This window comes from Anolis carolinensis, chromosome 1, assembly GCF_035594765.1.
Source record: "Anolis carolinensis isolate JA03-04 chromosome 1, rAnoCar3.1.pri, whole genome shotgun sequence".
Classification (NCBI taxonomy): Eukaryota; Metazoa; Chordata; class Lepidosauria; order Squamata; family Dactyloidae; genus Anolis; species Anolis carolinensis.
In genome coordinates, this window is record NC_085841.1 from 311,831,288 (window position 1) to 311,851,481 (window position 20,194).

At 39.1% G+C, this 20,194-nt stretch overlaps 1 protein-coding gene across 1 annotated transcript in view; it reads left to right on the forward strand.

Moving 5' to 3' along the window:
- sptbn5 (spectrin beta, non-erythrocytic 5) overlaps nt 1–20,194 on the forward strand; it is a 108,766-nt gene that overhangs the window by 34,393 nt on the left and 54,179 nt on the right. Inside the window, exons 22-31 of the mRNA XM_062967166.1 lie at nt 1,582–1,782; nt 2,531–2,647; nt 3,108–3,271; nt 4,333–4,465; nt 5,206–5,351; nt 5,762–5,876; nt 6,541–6,651; nt 8,221–8,400; nt 9,717–9,920; nt 11,415–11,564. Of these exons, the coding sequence (XP_062823236.1) occupies nt 1,582–1,782; nt 2,531–2,647; nt 3,108–3,271; nt 4,333–4,465; nt 5,206–5,351; nt 5,762–5,876; nt 6,541–6,651; nt 8,221–8,400; nt 9,717–9,920; nt 11,415–11,564 (1,521 nt within the window). The remainder of the gene's footprint in view (nt 1–1,581; nt 1,783–2,530; nt 2,648–3,107; nt 3,272–4,332; nt 4,466–5,205; nt 5,352–5,761; nt 5,877–6,540; nt 6,652–8,220; nt 8,401–9,716; nt 9,921–11,414; nt 11,565–20,194) is intronic.

Genomic DNA, 20,194 nt, shown 5'->3' on the forward strand with positions numbered 1-20,194 from the left:
CCTATAACATTTCCATATTGATGAAATAATGCTAATACTAACACTAATAAAGCAACCTTGTTGTTAGCTGGGCAGTTTCAGTTTTGTCTTGCCGACATATTATAGAAATGGCAGGAACAGTCTGTTATTACTTTCTTCTCTGGAAAGTTAGTGTCAGAAAGAAACACCTCATTTCAATCTGACAATATTTAAGCATGACACATGTGTTAAACTTAGCTCTGGCATTAGGCGTGAGCGAGTGTTTTAAAAAGTGTATGCTTCAATGTGACAGCAGTGATATATCCATTAATGTATCATTGCTGTCACATTGAACTATACACTTTTAAAAAGAAATATAGGATCATAGCGACCATGAGCCTGTTGCTGATTAAATATTTCCTTACTTTGTGATGGATAAAGACTGCTCTCAGAGCCATGTGTTAAAACCATTGTAGCATCCAGTAGAATTATTGTTGGGTAGTAATTCAAGGAAAGGACAATATCTCAAATTCATCAGGTATTCCGCACTTGGAAATAACATATCCTTCTGCCACTCTATTTCTGAGAGAAAGAAACTATCCTGGAATTTGATAACTTAAATGCATTCTTATGCTGTTTGACTTATGCCAGCTTGCCCTTGAATTTATAAATCAGGACCAAAGGTTTCACTTTGCATATAATTCACAATTGGCTATGATACCCTATTGGGATATCTTTGTTTGTAGCACTAATCTAGAATTTCTCAGGAGAGGTTTTGCTATTAAAAATTCTGTAAGCTCTTCTCCCATCCTGTACCGCCATTTCTGTGTGATGGTCTCCATCTCCCCAGACAATGTATCTCAATAATGCCCTGTTTGGGCTGTTGTGGAGGGTGCAAATGGAAGCCAAACCTAATGCAATTGTGCTGAAGTGACTGGCAAAGACTGTTTAGAAAAAAGAATGCATTTGTGCAGCTTCCTTTTGCTAGTCCTACTCTCTCCTCCTAATATATTGTTAAAAAATATATTCCCCAATAAAAAAAATATTTAGCAAAATAGCTGTTTTGACCTGTCCCCAATTTTGCTGCTTAAAAATAGGAAATTTTGCTTAAATCGTGCTGAGGAGCCATTTATTTCAAATACCAGGGGAAGATGCTTATGGGTGTTCTGTTTGAGTGACTGTTGTGGGAAACGGAATTCCACATTTTGCCCAAGATAATCCTTATATGCCCAACAGCTTTTACTTCTGCTTCATTACACCAAAAGATGCCCCTTTTATTAATTAATTTAATTTCTCCTCAGAATTTAACCCCATCCAAATTCTTTTTCCTTGCAGATTTCCCTAACAAATGTCTCTTTTCATGATTTGATTTTATTTAAAATTTAATCTCATGTGATTCTGTCATACAAACATTTTTTCCATTTGAAATCCCAAGAAAATAGCAGTTTAAACAGTAGTTTAAAAGACTACGTTCTGTTTTAAAAATATATCATTTTAGACATTTGGAGTGTTAGTCCAAAATGAACTCAATATCCTTAAGCTTTGAAAAATGGCATTCACAGCCTAATTTGCCCTGCCCCACCTTTTTCTTTTTACAACGTCTGCATGTTTCTTTTCTGCTAGGAATTGCAGGTAGAAGTGAATGCTCATAAACATCAGGTTTCCAAGGTTCTAGAGAAAGGGAAAGCGATGACAGAAAGCAAACACATGCCATCCCAGAAAATCAAGGAAAAATGTCAGGAGCTGAATGAAAGCTGGATGGAGCTGGAGAAGGCATGTGAAGAAAGGATTGACCAGCTGCAGCAGTCTGTTGCCTTCCATCAGGTATTCTTCACTACGTTATAATAGCATCTAACTTTAGGATGGCCTATAACATTTTTCGTCTCAGGTGAGGAACAAAATGGTAATGGCCCTATTCCATGTATGTAAGTTAGCCAGACTGGTCCCTAACACTTGGTTCAATACTGACTTATTAGAATATCAGGGAAGCAAAAGAAGGCATGAATGTCATCAAGAAGTAATCTTCACCACCACAGGGATACTAGTTCAGTAGGATGGAGATATCTGGTGGAATCAACAGGAATGATTGCATATTTTAGTAGGCTTCTATTTAATATAAATGTATTCCTTCAACTCATTTAATGATGCCAGTAATAGTAAAAGTAAAGGTTTCCCCTGACATTAAGTCCAGTCATGTCTGACTCTGGGGGTTGGTGCTCATCTCCATTTCTAAGCCGAAGAGCCGCCGTTGTCCGTAGACACCTCCAAGGTCATGTGGCCGGCATGACTGCATGGAGCGCCATTACCTTCCCGCCGGAGTGGTACCTATTGATCTACTCACATTTGCATGTTTTTGAACTGCTAGGTTGGCAGGAGCTGGAGCTAACAGCGGTCGCTCCCGCCGCTCCCGGGGTTTGAACCTGGGACCTTTCGGTCTGCAAGATCAGCAGCTCAGCGCTTTAACACACTTCGCCACCGGGGCTTCATGATGTCAGTCATATCAAACTAAATTAACATTGTGTATATAATCTATAGTAAGAAAGACCACTAATTGTATTTTTCATTTATAAAGTACTTAATGGATGTCTCAGATCTTGAGAGTTGGATATTAGAGAAGCTCCCACTGGTAACCAACAAAGACTGTGGTAAAGATGACACTGCAACTCTCCAACTCATTAAAAAACATGAGGTAAGTTCACTTACCCCCCCCCCCCCCCCGTGAATATAGCAGGCATTGTTGAATGAGGCAACTCTTAAAGATACATATTTAAAGCCTACATATGGGGTGGAGATAAACATGAAATGGTTGACCCTTGATCAGTGTTGGGAAGTTTCTAGCAGGGCTGTGCAGCATCTGATCTTTCTTGTATTCAGATGAAGTGATCAGGAGGCATGACACATATTCTGCTATGAAAGCAGACTGAAGTACTAGATGGGCCTTTGGTCTGATCCAGCATGGCAGTTTTTATGTTATTATGCTGGGGAGAACTGTAAAAAAAATGGGCAAAGAAACCTATTGTATCGCCAATACCTGTGTGGAACCCAAATCAGTAGTCAAAATTAATTTATGTAGCTGCACTGTCACTTTTCAGCTTTAAATGTCTGTTTATACATTCCTTCTTCAAACTGCTGTATTTGCTTTCTATCAGACACTGGAGCATGAACTCAACATTCATCAGAATTTAGTAAAGGAACTAGCTGAAACCGCCAAAGCTCTACCCCTCTCTGCCTCCATTCACTATGATGAAGTTGATGCTCCTCAGGAACAGATTCACTCACAGCTTCAGGAGCTTCAAGATCTGGCTGTAGCAAGGTAAGAAAAGTGACAACCTTAGCCAGCGCTTTGTGTTACTCTTTATTGTGGACATCCACCAAACTATGTAAGCATCACTGGGAAATTTTCAAAAGTTTTTCAAGTGGATTTGGATCAGATCCCAAATAAAAGCTCCAATGATAGTTAATGAAGCTCAAATACAGATGTAGAACACCTTTTTAAATGGAAACATTAAGAATAATGCTTATAGATTATGTAGACAAGTGTACAATATTATAATTACACGGCACAAAAAATATTAGTAGGCTGCCCTAAGGCATTCACCTATGGAGGAATTTAGTGGTAATTACCTACGTAAATCCATGTCAATAAAAACTGAATGAGCCAAAACTCATATAACCTAAACATATTAACAATCTCATCAAACAGGCTGATTTAGTTGTCTTATGCTGCTTCTTTTCCTCTTTTCACAGAAAAAAAATCTTGAAATATGAAAAATTATCAAAATATACAAAAAACTTCAGATGCTATTTGTCCTTAAAAATCAAGTAAAATGTATTTTATATTAGTTAATGTTGATTAACAGGAGAATTAATGCACTGGATTTTAGAAGTGAATGATACTAATTATTTTCGTAAGTGTTCTGTAACTAATTTCTTTTTTTGTAGTAATTTGATTTCCCAAGGTCTAGTCAGTGCTGACAATATTGAATTAGAAGGACCAAAGGTATGACTCAGTAATAGTTTTCTATGTTAGCTGTCATCTTCATGCCACCAAACACCAACCATATGTAATGTCTCATGAAATATGAAAAAGTTTTGCAGGCATTCACATCATGCTCTACCAGGTGATGTAGGGGTTTCATGTTGCATCTGGAATTATCTTGAGGTCTGGACAGATTAAGAAAAAAAAAGCCATTGTTAATTCTTGTTTCCAGAAATTCATGTCTGTCTTCATTGTTCACTGTTATGAGCCTGACAGTGACACTTTTGTAAAGGTTTGTGTACTCTTTCTGATCAAGAATTTGGTATAATCATCTTCTAATTTCATAATGGTCTTAGATTTTCTGCATTCTAAAGCTTCCACTTTCTTGTAAAAAGGAAGAAAAAGCTGGAGGAGACACTTGCATTACATGACTTCCTGAGAGAATATGAGGATCTGGAAAACTGGATTAGTCGCCATAAGCAGATGGCTTTTTCTGAATGCTCTGGGACTGATTATGAGCATGTCCTGGTAAGTTGTACTGGAGTAAAATAAGGAATGTGACTATACTTCTCTGTTTTGAGTCCCATTAGGAAGAAAAGTGAAATATAAGAAAAATCAAATAAATACGTACATAAAAATATTTGCATCATGTATGTAAAAGTAGTGTAATGCCTAGATCTCGAGATGGAAGCATCTACCAAGCTGTGATGTATCAAGGTGCTCATCAGTGGCTTTATACAAAGGGTGATGTGTAATAGGTGAGGAGGAGGAGGGGGAGGGGGAGGGGGAGGGGGAGGGGGAGGAGGAAGTAGCAGGAGGAAGAGGAGGAGGAGCTGGTTCCAACTCTTCTGAATTTCTGGTGAATAGTGAGGAAATCATTGTTCAGCAGGATCCTTGAAATTTCTCTAGCTATTTTAACTGTTCAGATTTCAGTTACTTTAACAATATTTTTAGTTTGTTTTAAAAGTTTTTATTTATGTATTTAAGGTTTTAAATGTTTTTATTACCCTGGGAGCCCTGAGAAGCATTATATGAATAATGATTTATTATTATCAGCAAGCTTCAGCGAAATAGTATAAAACAAGTTGTAGGTGCTTCTATGAAATCCTGCAATTAATCAGCACACTTTGAAAGAAAATCAGTTCACATCTGGATTCACAATTCAGGTTCTGCAGACCTGGTATAGAATATTAATTGGTCTGAACTACTTACCAATTAACTGTCTTTACTCTCCCCCCCCCATTTTTGCCCATAATATTCTTTAAAAGCGTCTTCGTGCGAAATATGACACATTCCAGCATCAGATAGAAGTTGCTGCCAAGAGGGTGGCTCTATGTGATCAGCTAGCAGAGGACATGTTAGATCATGGACACTGTGAATCAAGGGAGATTCGGAAGAAGCAGAAACAATTACGGTAAGGAGAAACAGTAGACTTTTATCATCTTGGGCTTGTTCCACCACAAAGTTAGGATCAAAAAGAAAGAAAAAAGTGTGAAATAACCACAACCAAGTCAGTGACAATAATTATAGAAAGATCTCAGATATGTGAATCTTCCTGAAATAATCATGACTATGGTTTCTTTGGCACAAAATAGCAAGTGATGACCATTCACTAATTTATTAATAACTGCATTTCAGTACTCTATAACAGCTAGACTGGAACATTTATGCCTACCTACAGGGAACCAATCCTTTGATCCTTTGGAGATATGATCATAGAAATCCCTTCACGTTTGCCTGCTGAAGATACCTTGCACGAGCTTGCCTAAATCCTGAAATCAGCACTGTTGCCATTTCACATTCTTAACCTGTTTCTATCATTAGGAATAATTGGGAGGAATTGCTGGAGATAACAAAAGTTCGGGGGAAACAACTACAAGATGCTGAGGTGACACACAAGTGCCTTCAAGACCTGACAGAAGCTCTCGCCTACATTGAGGTTAAAGTCATGATGGATCACAAATTGAATATCTTGCTTCTCTGTAGTTTTCTGTGCCAAGTCAGATGTGGGAATTTGTTTTATTTATTTAGTAAATCAAAGCAATTGACCAGGGGAATGCAAATAGAATTTCATTCCTTTCATTTTAGGGAGAAAACAAATTACTGTAAAGAGACAAGAGGTCTCACAACATTTATCATTGGTTGCAACTTCTTAATGCTGATTTTGGATCAAAGTAGGCAATTTGGACAATAAATATTCAAATTTCATTACTCTATATGCAATTATGCTCACCGGCCCTCAGATTCCTTTTTTTCTTTGCACACCTTGAGTTCTGGAGACATTGATAGGCATGCTTACATTTTTTTTAAAGGGACCAGGTTAGCCAAGATCTTATTGTTCAATGGATGGGGTGCTCCCACCCCATCCATTGAGGAGGACAAGGAATGCCAAAGATATGATGTTAAGGGAAACAATGCCTATTGGTTTAATTTATTTAAATATGTGCCGTGCCCCAACCACTGCTTGACATTCAAATAAGGTCTCTATGTGCATCAATACACATGGGTATTATATCAAATATAGCCTGACCCCAAGTTTCTCTTTTCAAATAGATTCGGTTAAAACTTTGCTAACATAAAATTTTCCCATTTTCTGTCTTCAGGAGAAATCAAAGATCATCCCCGATGCCATTGCTAAAGACCTGAGTGGTGTGCAATCCCAGCTACGCAAACATGCAACTCTTGAACATGAATTGTTTGGGACTGAGCAGCAGGTGAGACCTTTCAGAAAGATGCCAGTTTGTTTTCCTCTGAACTTCATTTACATCCTTTTAACTGGTTTTAAAGCTGAGACTGGAAACTACGCACAACACAAGTTCACATAAAAGCAAGGGCAAGATTTCTGAGAGGCAGCAGAAGGAACACTGTTGCTCTCTCCTCACCTTTTGGAAATTTCAAGTCATGCATTCCTTCCTCCTTCCATTCCTCTGGAATGATTTTGTCCCCAATTCTTGTTGTCCTTTCCCAACCAATAGAAAACACCATGTGGATTATCAGACAACTTATTTGAAGGAGTTGTAGCAATTTGAGTAGTTACTTGTGCCAGTTGCTAATTGGCGATCTAGCATTGATTTTTGCTGTCCTCTCAGATACTAGAGAAAAGAGAATTTTTGTTAGTCTGTTCTTTAAAAGGAAATTAACCTGATTCTCATTCCCCAACAACATATTGTGATTGCAACATATTTACCTTTTGAGTTTGTCACTTTTCCACATTTGATGATGTAATTCCTGGCCAAAAGATAATGTGCAGAAGTCCATAAATTAGGGAAAATTGTGTTTAAAACTGAATAAATTTAAACAAATAAATGTTATTTTAGGAAAAGTTCACATGTTAGAGAAAGTTGTCCATGAAATAAATAAACACACACATACACACCTGTAAAAATGTGTATTGTGCTTTATTGAAACATTTACAAAGGGTAAAAATATCTAGAACATATTTCAAATATCAATTTTCCAGACACAGAAATCACAGTCTTCAAATCCTCACCATACATAATAAACTACTTTGAGTCTTTGCTAATAATAGTTTGATTCTACCTGTTCAAATGCAATTTAGGAGGGGCAATGAAGTCAGCTGAAAGATTAATAAATCAATAAAAAACTGCAAAAAAAACCCCACCCCCAAAACAAATCCTTGGTCTGTCTGATTGCAATTTGTATTAAACAGATGAGTTTGTTTTTCCCAAATATGTTTTATTGAAGATAAATAACTCACAGGTTTCTAATTTGAACAATTCAGTGGTTCTCAACCTATGGGTCCCCAAATGTTTTGGTCTTCATTTCCCAGAAATCCCAACAGCTGGTAAACTGGGTGAGATTTCTGGAAGTTGTAGGCAGGGACAGGTTGAGAACCATTGATCTAAATACAAACACTAATGAATTCTTTGTGTGTTAGGGATCTGTATTGATTATCAGAAAAAGTGAATAACGTGATTTTAGGGTGACCATGAACTAACTGATTGATTGGCGGGGGGGGGGGGGGTTGCTTACTATTTGGAAAACTTTAGTTCTGTTACCTGTGGGCATTCCCACCCAACATATAAAGAGGTACTTTTTATATCAGGGCTTTATCAGTATTTTCCATTCAGAGAAGTGTGATGGAGTCTTCTTATCTGGAGGTTTTGAAATAGAATGGATGGCCATCTGCCAGGAATGCTGTGATTGTGTGTTCCTGCATGACAACATAGAATTGAAGTGGATAGTCCTTGGAGTCTCTTCTAACACCATGATCCTATGATTCATGTAATTCCTTCCCTTTATTCCCTCCACTCTTTTTACAGCTGCAGGAGCTGATTGATGCTGCAGATGGCGTGCTCTGCCTGTGCTCTGAAAGTCAAGCCATGGAGATACAAGCAAAGCAACAGACCATGGTCGATAACTGGGAGGTCTTGAGATGTAAAGTGCAACACTGCCGGGAACAGCTGGAACAAACCTCCAGACTGTACCACTTTCAAAACCAAGTCAGTTTTTCAGTATTCTCTTTTGAAAAGTGAGGTTTTATTCTTTTGCTGTTGTTCCACACATTTGAGTAACAAGGAGTTAATTGCATAAAGTTTACTGCAAGTGGATACAGTAATCCACCAGGAACCCTAATCCCTCAAGGTTCAGTTCTGTCCCTATGTTCAATGGCTATGGAGATGACAGAGCATAAAATGAAGTGTATTCATATTTAGAGATGCTGTAAAGATTCAGGTCCTTATATGAATATAAGAGCCTTGATTCTTATAAGAGTCTCCCAAAAGAAGTAACTGTTTCCCAAAGAAGTGGGAGACTCATGTTGCGGTGTGTTGGAAAATACAAGTGGGCATCAGGGCCTGGGAAGGGGATGAAAAGCAGAAAGAGGGAGCTTGCTTAGAAAATTTGGCATATTTCAGAAAAGTTTTCCAAAAGCACCAAAATATACTAGAAAAAAATCCACTTTAAATCAGGTTTCTGCCTCCTGCAGAATTCTGGGGTTTGTAGTTTAGTGAGGATGTTAAAGGCTCCTTCCTAAACTACAAACCCCAGAATTCTGCAGGAGGCAGAAACCAGATTTTAAGAGGATTTTTTTCTCTAGTGTGATGAGGCTGTAAAAAAACTATAGTATATGTGGTTAGTGAGATATTATTCTGAAACACAAGAAACAGCCACATTTTATTGTTTACTCTGCAGTATCACTGTGTTCTGAATTTAAAGCAACTTACAACAGTAAAATGAATTATATTTGTGTTGTTGAAGGTTTTCATGGCCAGAATCACTGGATTGCTGTGAGTTTTCCGGACTGTATGGCCATGTTCCAGAAGCATTCTCTCCTGACGTTTCACCTACATCTATGGCAGGCATACCTCACAACCTCTGAGGATGCCTGCCATAGATGTGGGTGAAATGTCAGGAGAGGATGCTTCTGGAACATGGCCACACAGCCCAAAAAACTCACAACAATCCAGAATTATGTTTTCATTGACTGATTTATGATTAGTTAGAGTTCCATAGTTATGATTTCATCTATTTGTTCAAAGGGCCTTCTCATGACAGTTCACAAAAGAGACAGTTAATATGATAAGATATAAACTATAGGATATTTAAACAACACAAATATTTAAAACAGCATATGCAATGCAAATCATAGTATTTTTTATTTTAAAACCAAATGCTGGGAAGCTCAGAAGTCCAGGTGCATTGATATGTACCCTTTAAAATACATTATACTGTCACATTGCCAGCCCCAAGTATAGTGTTGGACCTAACATTTTAAAAAACATTGGCTTATCCTTGTTGTTTTTACCTTGGCTTTGAGGTACGGGACTATTCTTCCTGGGCATCTGAAATGGTGAGAGAGATGGCGATTGAGGAAAAAATTCGAGATGTCTCAGCCACTGGTCTTCAGATTAATCAGCATCAGCAGCTGTTGGCAGAGATTGAGGCCCGTGATGGGGTTTACGAACGGGTGTTACAGTTGGGACACGAGCTGCTGCTGGAGCAAAAAACAGCAGCGGAGGAAGTATGTATGCATAATGTGACTTCATACCTACTGGTAACTCATCAGAGATTCTGCAAGCACTATTCCTATACTAAATTTACACAGTATGGGAGTTGGAGAGTGAAAAATTTAGCATGATAGACTGCTCATCAGAGGAAGAATATGTTACTAAAAACCCATTCAGAGCTGTCTGTTTATTTTAAAAGTTGATTCCTCTCTGTTTTCCTGGAAGGACTTGAGTGTTGTGTTAACTAACAAGGCCATCTATATATATATAAAAGGGTAATGAAATTTCAGCCTAGGACAAAACAACAAAACTACACATCTCAGAAACACTAAACTTGGCAGCACAGCCCCTCATCCATGCCTCTACATTCATACAACAAAAAGAAAAGAAAAATAAAGTCCTAATTAGAGGGAGAGGAATAATTGTTTTTATTCCAATTGTTGCCAGTTAGAAGGCTAAGCTCCGCCCACTTGGTCTCCTAGCTACCCACTCAGCCCAGGGGACAGGCAGAGTTAGGCCTCACTTAGGCCTCTTCCACACTGCCTACAAAATACAGATTATCTGCCTTTATGTTCATACAACAAAAAGCTCCAGCTACTCCAGAAAACGGCCAGGCTTTGAGACTGCAATGCTATTCGCTGCTATTCCACCTGGCCAACAAAGGATTCCCATAAGCCACAGCAACGCGTGGCCGGGCAAAGCTAGTTACATATAAAGTATCTCTCATCTGTCTCCATGGATGGTTATTGACATATTTACACCCTCATCCAAGGATTCCAGAATGAAATGAATTAGCTAGATCCATTTCAATCTGGTTTCAGACCTGATTAGGAGACAGAGACAGCTTTTGTTGCCTTGGTGGATAACCTAAATTGGGAACTAAACAAGCAGAGTGTGTCCCTGTTGGTTCTAGTATCAGCAACTTTCAGCACCATCACCTATGATACTCTGCTGGGCTGTTTTTCTAGAACTGGAGCTGCATGCACTATTTTATACTGGCTTCAGTTGTTTTTGGAGGGGAGCACTCAGAAGACACAATTATGGCCTATAAAGCCCCACAAAACTTTAGGTCCAAGCTATTTGAAAGACTGTATCTCCCTATACAAGATTACCAGAGTTTTAAAGATTTTTTTTTGTATTGTTGTACTGTAATAATAATAATTTTATTTCTTACTTGCTTCTCCTCGTGGCTTGAGGCAAATGTAGGATATGGACCAAATATAGGATATGGGTTTTCCTTATTGGAGAAAAACAGGATATAAATTAATGAAATACAATAAATATTTTGTCTGATTTTAGCGAGTATGCCAAAATTGGGCCAAGTGAATGGAATGCCATTAGTGAATACTAGGAATCTCCAGATAATGATAGGATAGGACCAAGCCTAGAAGGGCAGTTTTTAGCCACAGTTATTGATACATAGCTAAATGGACCACTGGTCTCATTTGGGATTGGGAAGCTTCTGGTATTCTTTTATTTTCTGTTACTTCTTTATTGTCTTCTGTCAGATCCAAAATGCACTACAAGCTCTGTTGGAAGCAAAGAGCAAAATGTACTACAAATGGTCCCAGAAGAAAGATCACCTGGAAAAGATCCATCTTTTGCAAATATTCTACAGGGACTGTGAACACATGGAAAATATCTCAAACTCCCAAGAGGTAGGAAAAAGTAGTAATATAGGCGAACAAGCTGGAAGGTGCATCTCTTATCATGTCTCCCTCTCACTCACCCTTCAAACTACAGCACATATCACACACTCGGCCAGAGTTGAAGCTTGTAGATACTGACTTCCTTGAGTAGCTTCTCAACATCATTGTTGAAATAATGCTTCTGCATAACTGTGTGGGAGCATGCTTAAAATGCTGAGCAGAAAACTACAGTTCCACTACATGTATAACCTGATCAAGGCAGGAATCCACAGAAATTCTTAACCATTGCAGACATTGCCCCTTTACACAGTCTTCACTCGCTTTTTAAATTTCTGCCTTGCCAACCAGTCAAGTATTTTTTCTCTCTCCCCTCTTTTTTAAATTAATTATAATTCAAAATAATCACAACTCTCAAGCCAAAATGATTAAACAGATATGGCCATATCTTGGACATCACATGATATGACTGACTCACTGGGAAAGACAGTGCCCCAACCATTACCTGGCACCACTAGTTCCCACTAAGTGGCCAAGGAAGCCTAAAACTGGATTTTGCAATAGGCCTATGGAGAGTGAAGGCACCGAGCAAGGAGCTGCAGAATCACTCCTTGCACAATGATTATAAAAAGTTGCAGGTATGTTGTATGTTGCCAGCAGGATGTTGGCTAGTGAGGAGCATAACATTTTAATGCCTGCCATTGCATCCACATACAAACTGCATGATATTCTCAGAATTCTGAATGCTTTTCTTGGTTGTTTTCCTCCTGTTTTCTGCACAATAAGTTCCTTAGTCCAGACAATGCTGTTTGCTCTGCCCTGTTTACCCTGCATCCTGTGTCATGATTGCTTTCCTATATTTTTTATTAAGCCATAATAATGCAATTATAGCATGATGTCTTGTGCTATTATACTACTACCATAAAATAAATGAAAATGAATGACTATTGAAAACAATTAGTTAAAAGTAACCCTGTAGTTAGTGCGGAAAAGAACCCATGCAGTAAAGGTGTTTGGATAGTGACACCCAACATTTTATGAGCCAGGATCATACTTTCATTGTGCTATTAACAAAACAAAAATGAAACGGGTTTCAAGAATGTAGATAATAGAAAACATCAGGAAACACAGCTATTCTCTTGAGAAAGATTGTGTCCCCACCCAAACACTGGAAGCAGTCTAAGTCTTCTCTGCCAGAGATTTCTTTGGGAATCCCCAAAAGAGGGACAACTAGACCACACTCACACCACACCTACTGTTTAGTCATTTCACAAGACATTCTCATTCAGATTGATTACTGAACCATAGCAGGAAAGGGTGTTCATTAACAGATTATTTCCAGAAATTGAATTCCCATTTCCTAGTGATGTATAATATTGGGAAAGCCACAACATCATATAATTAAGAAGTGGCAAAAGCAGGATTAATCCACCGCCGTAGGGTTATAGCAGTGTCGTGTGGTAAGCATCATTTACAAAAATCCTGACACTTTCTCTCCTCATTCATCTTGCCTTCTGATGAAATCTTCAATTTTCTTCCAGTCGGAAAGCTGGTATTTTTGTTGACTCAGTTCTGGTGGAAGGTGGGTCCTTTTAAAACAGTCTGCCTGTACAGTGTGGAATTCAGCAATTTGTGTGCATGTGTTTTTTTTAATGATGGTGGTCATACTGCAGATGGTATAATAAAAGCAGTGATGCAGGAAAGCTTTTTTTACTGTAGCATATCCAAGAAGAGTGCAACCATTCATCGTTTTGCTTTTGATATGTTTACTTTTTTACAAAGACTGCTCCAGCAGTGGTAATGGTGAAAAGCATCCTGCAGTGTTCTGAATTAGAACTCTTTCCCATTCGTTCCCTGTGCCAGTGTGACAGTGCTGACTTCATGCCAGCAGCTTAGGTTACATCCAAGTTACTTAAGCTGTTGAAAGATTTCAGCAAGGTTTAGTCTAGGATTGCCTAGTTCTAAAGTAAATAAGTGCACATATGGAAGAAATTAGGCAAACATACATCTATCTTTTTTATTACTGAGTTCTGGTGTGCCATTACTTGGAACAGTTGTAGGAAATTCTTCTAAGACCTGTTAAACAGAGATCTTGCTATTCTGAGTGGAGATAGGCAGTGACTGAGAAAGGGAGAGAAGTGAATACAGCTATTTTGTTTTCAGCAACAGCAGACCACATGAGGATCTGCTGCTTTCAAGGGGACGGAAGCACCAGCAATTTAGGTGCTTGATCCTTTTAGCTAAAAAAAATTGTAATAAGATCAGTAATCAGCTCATCTCTGGATAACATTTCTGGCTTGTCTCCTACTCCTATCTCATCATCATTCCTATTTGGAGATTCCTGCTCGGACTTTTTTTGCATGCTTCTATCATTTTGCAGACTAGGCAAACAGATTGCATGGAAGGAACATTACCTTTCACTCTTAGTCTGTTAAAAATCTGATTTTGTGTAATTTTGGGCGTGGAAATATTTTTTACTCTTCACTTCTCCACAGTAAAGGCATAATGGAAATTTTTAATGCCAAGAAAAAGAGGATGAAAAACTTCCTTTGAAAACCAGAGCACTGGAGCACTGAGAGCTGCAGCTTATTCGTATACAGGATTAAAATTTCAAGATGTCATGCACAGACCATCACAGCAAGACTTCAGATATACCCATCTATATTTCGACTGTGGAGGTTATGTTGTCTTCCTCTAGAGTGACTATACCACCAACCTCGAAATCAGATGTTCAGGGCAACTCTCTCCAAAAGATGCCACCGGCAGAAATTCTATCAGACTCAGCCTGGTATTTTCCGGCTCATTTACCACCCACAGAGACCTTGCCAAGAAATGACATCTTGCCACCTCACAGTCTGTCTTCTGAGGTTTACAGCTCAAGGCTAGATATAATCCTCACACGCTCAAATCAGGGGAAGGATTTAGTGAAAGACCAGAGTTGTGTTAATCCTTCTGGGATCAAGACTGCATGTCCCACACTTCACAGATGTCTTCAGTGCAATGGTTACAGCAAAGCTGGTGTTCATTCATCGCTCATCTCTCATAAGCAGAATTCAGGAAATGATTGGAGTGCTTGCCATTCTTCAACTGATCATGCTGACCCTGTGCAATTTGCTGCACCTTTCCCATCTGCTGCTGCTTCAAGAGCTTTGCCATGCTGGATATCACGTCTCAATGTTTCTTTGTGTGCCATTCCAGAATCAGATTCATCATGTCAGAGCAAAAACCCATATACAGTTCTTCCACCCTGCAGTTCAGAGCCAAGGCACCATCACTACAATCATTGTGGTGCTCAACATTCAGATCTTCATACTTCAGTCAAGCTCTATATTTCAACTTGCCGTATAGCAATTAAACCTTTTAGAGAATCCTCTCAAACAAGCAGCAGTACTTATTCCAGCCTTCTATTACCTCATCTGAACAAGATTTCAACTGCATCTTCCACTCTCAGAGCAGGACCCCAGATGACCCAGCAGGCTATCCCATCGAGAAGCTCGTCAGATCTCCAAATTACACAGTTTCACGTCACTTCCACTGATAAGTGTCCTGGTCCACACCAGAGAGTCTCCAGAGAAATATGGTTGTCTCCAGCTACCATGAATCAAGGAGATAGCTCTTTTGGCAAAAGAACGGTAAAAGGTGCACATTTAGATCCAGATATGGTTGTCTTTCAGAATCATCATTCAACTGGGAGAGAGTTTGGAAAGACCTCAAGCATTGGGATAATTCCAGCTCATCACAAGATTTCTAAAATAACCCTGATACTTGCCACTCCTTGGACATCTGTGCCTATTAAAGTGATCAAAGAATTCCGAAAAAATCAAACTCCTTCTGTCTTCATCAAAACACAAGGTTCAAACCTGGAAGGTCCACATTTCCAAACTGATTATATTGGCTCTGGATTCTCGCTGTCCATAAATCCTGTTTGCTGTCCAGATTTCCAACCTTCACATCAGCGTGCTGATTCAGAGTCCAAACCTTTCCAAGGACTTGGCACTGTAGGGGATGCAGACCAAGCTACACTTGTATCAAAAGTGCCAGCTTGCACTACAAATCCTGCATCGCAAAAAACTGGTGAGAACATTTGGTGTCCAACTATCTCTGTAAAAATTGCTTCATTTGGATCTGGGAGAAAAGTGGTGAAGATTTCCATTCCATTTTAGCACCATACAAACTATTATTTCTCAAACAATGTTAGATTTGAAATCATGTTAGTATCTGGTCATCTTTTGTTCTTTTTATGTTTATGTTTTTGCAGATTTTGTCTGAGGGCAGTAAAGATCTCCTACGTATTTTTGTTATGTTTACCCGAACTCTTATTTCTTTGCTAGGAATTTTGAGGTTCTGCAGGAGGTTCACTTTCCTCCAGATTTTAGGCGCAATTGTTTCATAAATTATACTTCTTCTAGTATTCCTATGGAAAAACAAATATGGTTTGCTTTTTTCTGTCAAATACTGTAGTAAGATGTAACTTTTTAAAGAACAACTTCAGTCCTTTAGTAATGTCACTCTAACTTTGGTTACTTTTTAAAATAATTATACAGACGTGGACTCACTAAATGGTACAAGGTGAATGATTCAATTGCTGGCTCATGCTGTATCTTTTGCTGCAGCCTTGCCCTCTATTACACTATGTAACAAAGTTTGAAAAAAAATCTGTTCCTGGTTTGAAAATGTTATTCCTATTTAATTGTGTGATACATATTTTGAAAGTACTGTAGTTGCTATAGTTCAGAAGCTTCATTTTTGTGGCCACAAACTATGTTGAATTGCTTGAAAGTCGATGAGATATTCATTGAAAAACTATAGCAAAATGTGTTGCAGTTTAATAAACCTTTTCCATGTTTTTATGATAGAACCAATACAAATGACATTTATAATCCAGGAGCAAAACTGTGTTTCATAGTGTTATGGATGTTACATTGACAACTAGTTTGGATGAAGGGATATTGAATGTTGCATTATAGTCAAGATTTACAAATTTCAGGTTGTTTTGAAATGATTTTTTAAAGCTGTTCTTGTTCCTTTTGAGAAATGGGATAAGGTACAGTACTTTTTAAAAGTATAGTAATATGTATAACAGAATCAAACTACTGTAAGGGCCTTAGCATTGCAATTGTTGTAAACTAGTTTTAAAAGTAACTTCTCTGAACTCTTGTGGGGAGAGTAAACCAAACAGATTTGAGAACATGAGGAGAAGGCTCCAGGAGAGGACAGAGTACTACATATATAGCTTAATTTTCCAGAGTTTTAACAAATTTATCCCAGTAGCTGATTGATATTAGGTAGGGTATTGTAAAAGTTCTCCCCATTTATTTATTGCTGGTGCTGGTAGTCACTCATTTAATAGTCTGTTTAAGAGGGGTGGAGGGAATCTGTTTTCTCCGAAAATTAAACTCCTTAGACAGTTTAATTTTTTTTTGCTCTATAAATAGCTCATTGACTAATCTGGAATTGCAGAAATCTGAAAACAGTGGTAGGAGTATTGTATCATTTCTGGTAGGGGGTAATTTAAACCTTCCCTGCCTTGACTTTGGCACACATGATAGACTGGTTTGAAAAAAGCAAAACGCAAAACACTGTTCTCTTACATATGCTTCACACAAGCTAGCTTTTCTACAATGATTCCTTTCAGCATGTTGATGGGGTGTGCAACTTGAAACCCTGTATAGAAGGGCTGCTGTGAAATTAAAATAACATTTTTTAAAAAAACTAACACAAAGAAGCTGAGCATTTAACTGAGCTGTCAAAAAACTGTTGAAAAATCTCAGACCAAAACCATTTTCATTCAACTGCAGTCTATTGTGTAATGGTCATACTTTGCTTTTCTGTGAGAAAGAACACTTTTCTGAAGAGTATCTTGATTGTTACTTGTTCATATTAGATCAAACATATAAGCCACCATCCAAAGTTTCTGCATTCCACTTTGATGTAGATAGGGTTGGGTGCAAAAAGAGTCTTGACATTGCTATAGTGCTATCCGTTTGTGTAATATTTAGTTTCCATATAAATTTTTTTCTAAAATAAATGTCTTGGTGATGATAGAAACAAAATTGTTTCATTGTTTTAAACCCACAAATTCCTTTCTTGGTGTGTCTGGAATGTACTAGTGTAATCCTTTTACCAGAGCTAAGCAGTGTGAATACATGTGGTTAAAAATATTTTGTTACTAACATTTAGATTCCACTGAAATTAGTGGGACCTAAGTAATTACCAACTTGTCACACCGATTTCAATGAGGTGAAAGTGTAACTAAATTAGATTACAACCTTATTTTCCACAGAACACGTGGAAAGCCTCATTGAATTCAATAAGACTTACTTCTGAACTAGGATTGTCAGCTGTCCTTTATTTGAAGTTGGGTGATCTTATCCCTTACAGGACTAGGACTTGTCTCTTTTTTATAAGGGGCATGTCCTGTTTGGGGCTTAGTCTGGTTCTACATGGACAAATAAAGTGGCCAGAACCAGTGTCCAAAATACCAGTTCCAGCCCGCATTCAGTCCCAACAGGGACACCCTAAGCCACCTCAGTGGTGGGAGGGTGTCCTTACTGCCCAGCCACACTAAATCTGGTTTGGTGCTGCTGGACAAGGGCCCAACTGCCACCCCTTCCCCCTCCCTGTCACCACCAGTTGCAGTGGCAATGGGGCTTCCTACCTCATGGCAACCCTAAGGCATGGCAACCCTACGCCCCCTTCTCTTAGGCCCTTTTGCCAGTCACATGGCATGGAAGAAAGAAGTGGGGCTGCTGAGCAGCAGGTACATCCCAGTGTTGCTGCTGCAGTTGCAGACACAAGGAGGGGACGGGAGGGAACAACCATCCCATGTCCCTGGGTCACCTGAACATGGAAAGCATGTTATGGCTTTGGGGACATCTGCAGCTGGTTCCACATAGGAGCTGGCTATGGGTGTCTGCACATCACACTGGGCTAAAATTGGTGGCATGCATCAGTTTTAGCCCAAGCCACCCACAAAGCCAGCCGACTCCAATCACATGATGTTGTGCTGGCTCCATTGGTGAAACAGGGCAGAGCCAGGGCATGCAGACAGCAGGGCAACAGGAAGAGCTCCCATATTGCCATACAGTCTATAGGGCAGGCATGGGCAAACTTCAGCCCTCCGGGTGTTTTGGACTTCAACTCCCACAATTCCTAACAGCCGTTTGCCCATGCCAGCTATAGGGGGAAGCTGCATGCATCACATGCACTCATGCTTCCCCCATGTGATCGCCCTCCCTTGGATCCAAGCAATGCGGGGCATGGGGCGTCAGATTCCCCACGCCCCCCAGCAAAGCGGAGTGTCGCCGCCACTGGCCACCGGAGGTATGATTAGATGGTGAGATGTCTGAACTGGTGCAGAATTTGGGTTTTTCCCTGATTTAGTTTAACCCAAGGTGCAACCACATTAAGTGATAGTCTGAAGCATAAGGGAGAAATACATTCATGTAAATATTTTGTCTTGATCTTCAGCTTCAATATTCATGATGAGGTTCTCCATGACTCTTTGCCATCCAGTGGTTAGAGTGCTGGACTGAGTTCAGATTCACACAATGGTCACTAGGTGCCTCTGGACCAGTAATTCTCTCTTAGCCTGACCTTGTTGTGAGGATGCTATGGGGAGGAGAACTTGAACCCAATGGAGCAAAGGCAGGATATACCCTCTTGCCAATTCTAAGGTCACAAACCCTGGTCATTTGAGGATGCCTCTTGGTCACTAATTAGGCACAAATATTATAGCAAATATTGCTGTCTCTTCCTTACTATATACTGGCACGTAGTGTTTTGTGTGTGTGTGTGTGTGTTGGGGGTTGCATTATGGTGTCTCTTTCCTGTGATTGAATAGAAGGATCAAAGAGCTTTATAAGTGTTCTGTGCACAGCAGTAAACATCTGCTAAAGTTTTACTGAAATGTGTCTATTCTGTCCACTAAATGTATGTTATAGCTACAGTACTGCAATATCGAATGCTAACATTATCATGCCCTACCGTGAAAAAGTTTTTAAATCAAATACATAATAACCCATGTTGTATAAAATCAGTCCTGTAAACAAAATGTCTGCTAAATTTTCCATACATAAAAGAAGTTTTGTTAAATGCCTGTTATGCAACCAGTATGAAATACAGTACAAACCATTAACTATGGATTCAACAGCCACGGTTTCACATATTCAAGCTCCAAAAATATTCCACCCTGCCCCCCACCCCTGCCCTGCTCTGGATGTGTTTGTGGTTCTAAGTCCTCCATTGCAATTTTATGGTATGACCCTAGCCAAGTATAGTCAAAATATTGGGGTTGCTCTTATCCATGGTTTCAGGTATTCAAGTGTGTGTGTTTGTGTATGTGTGCATGTGTGCGTGTGTATATGTGTGTGTGTGCCTTTGAACACATCATCAGTGTAAATGTGTGTTCTATGAACAGTGTTATCAGAGCTTTTTCCCTGAGTTCTTACATCTACCATCCAGATCTTCTCCATAGGATTCTTAAATGTTTCAGAGTAAACTTTGTGACGAACTGCAAGGAGAAAAGGGAACTGCACTTCACTAGCCATTTTTTTTCCACTAGTACACAGATGTTATAGGATGTGACCCTTTATAACTAAAAAATAAGAACCAAACCCAGCTGGACCAACTAATTGTAGCTG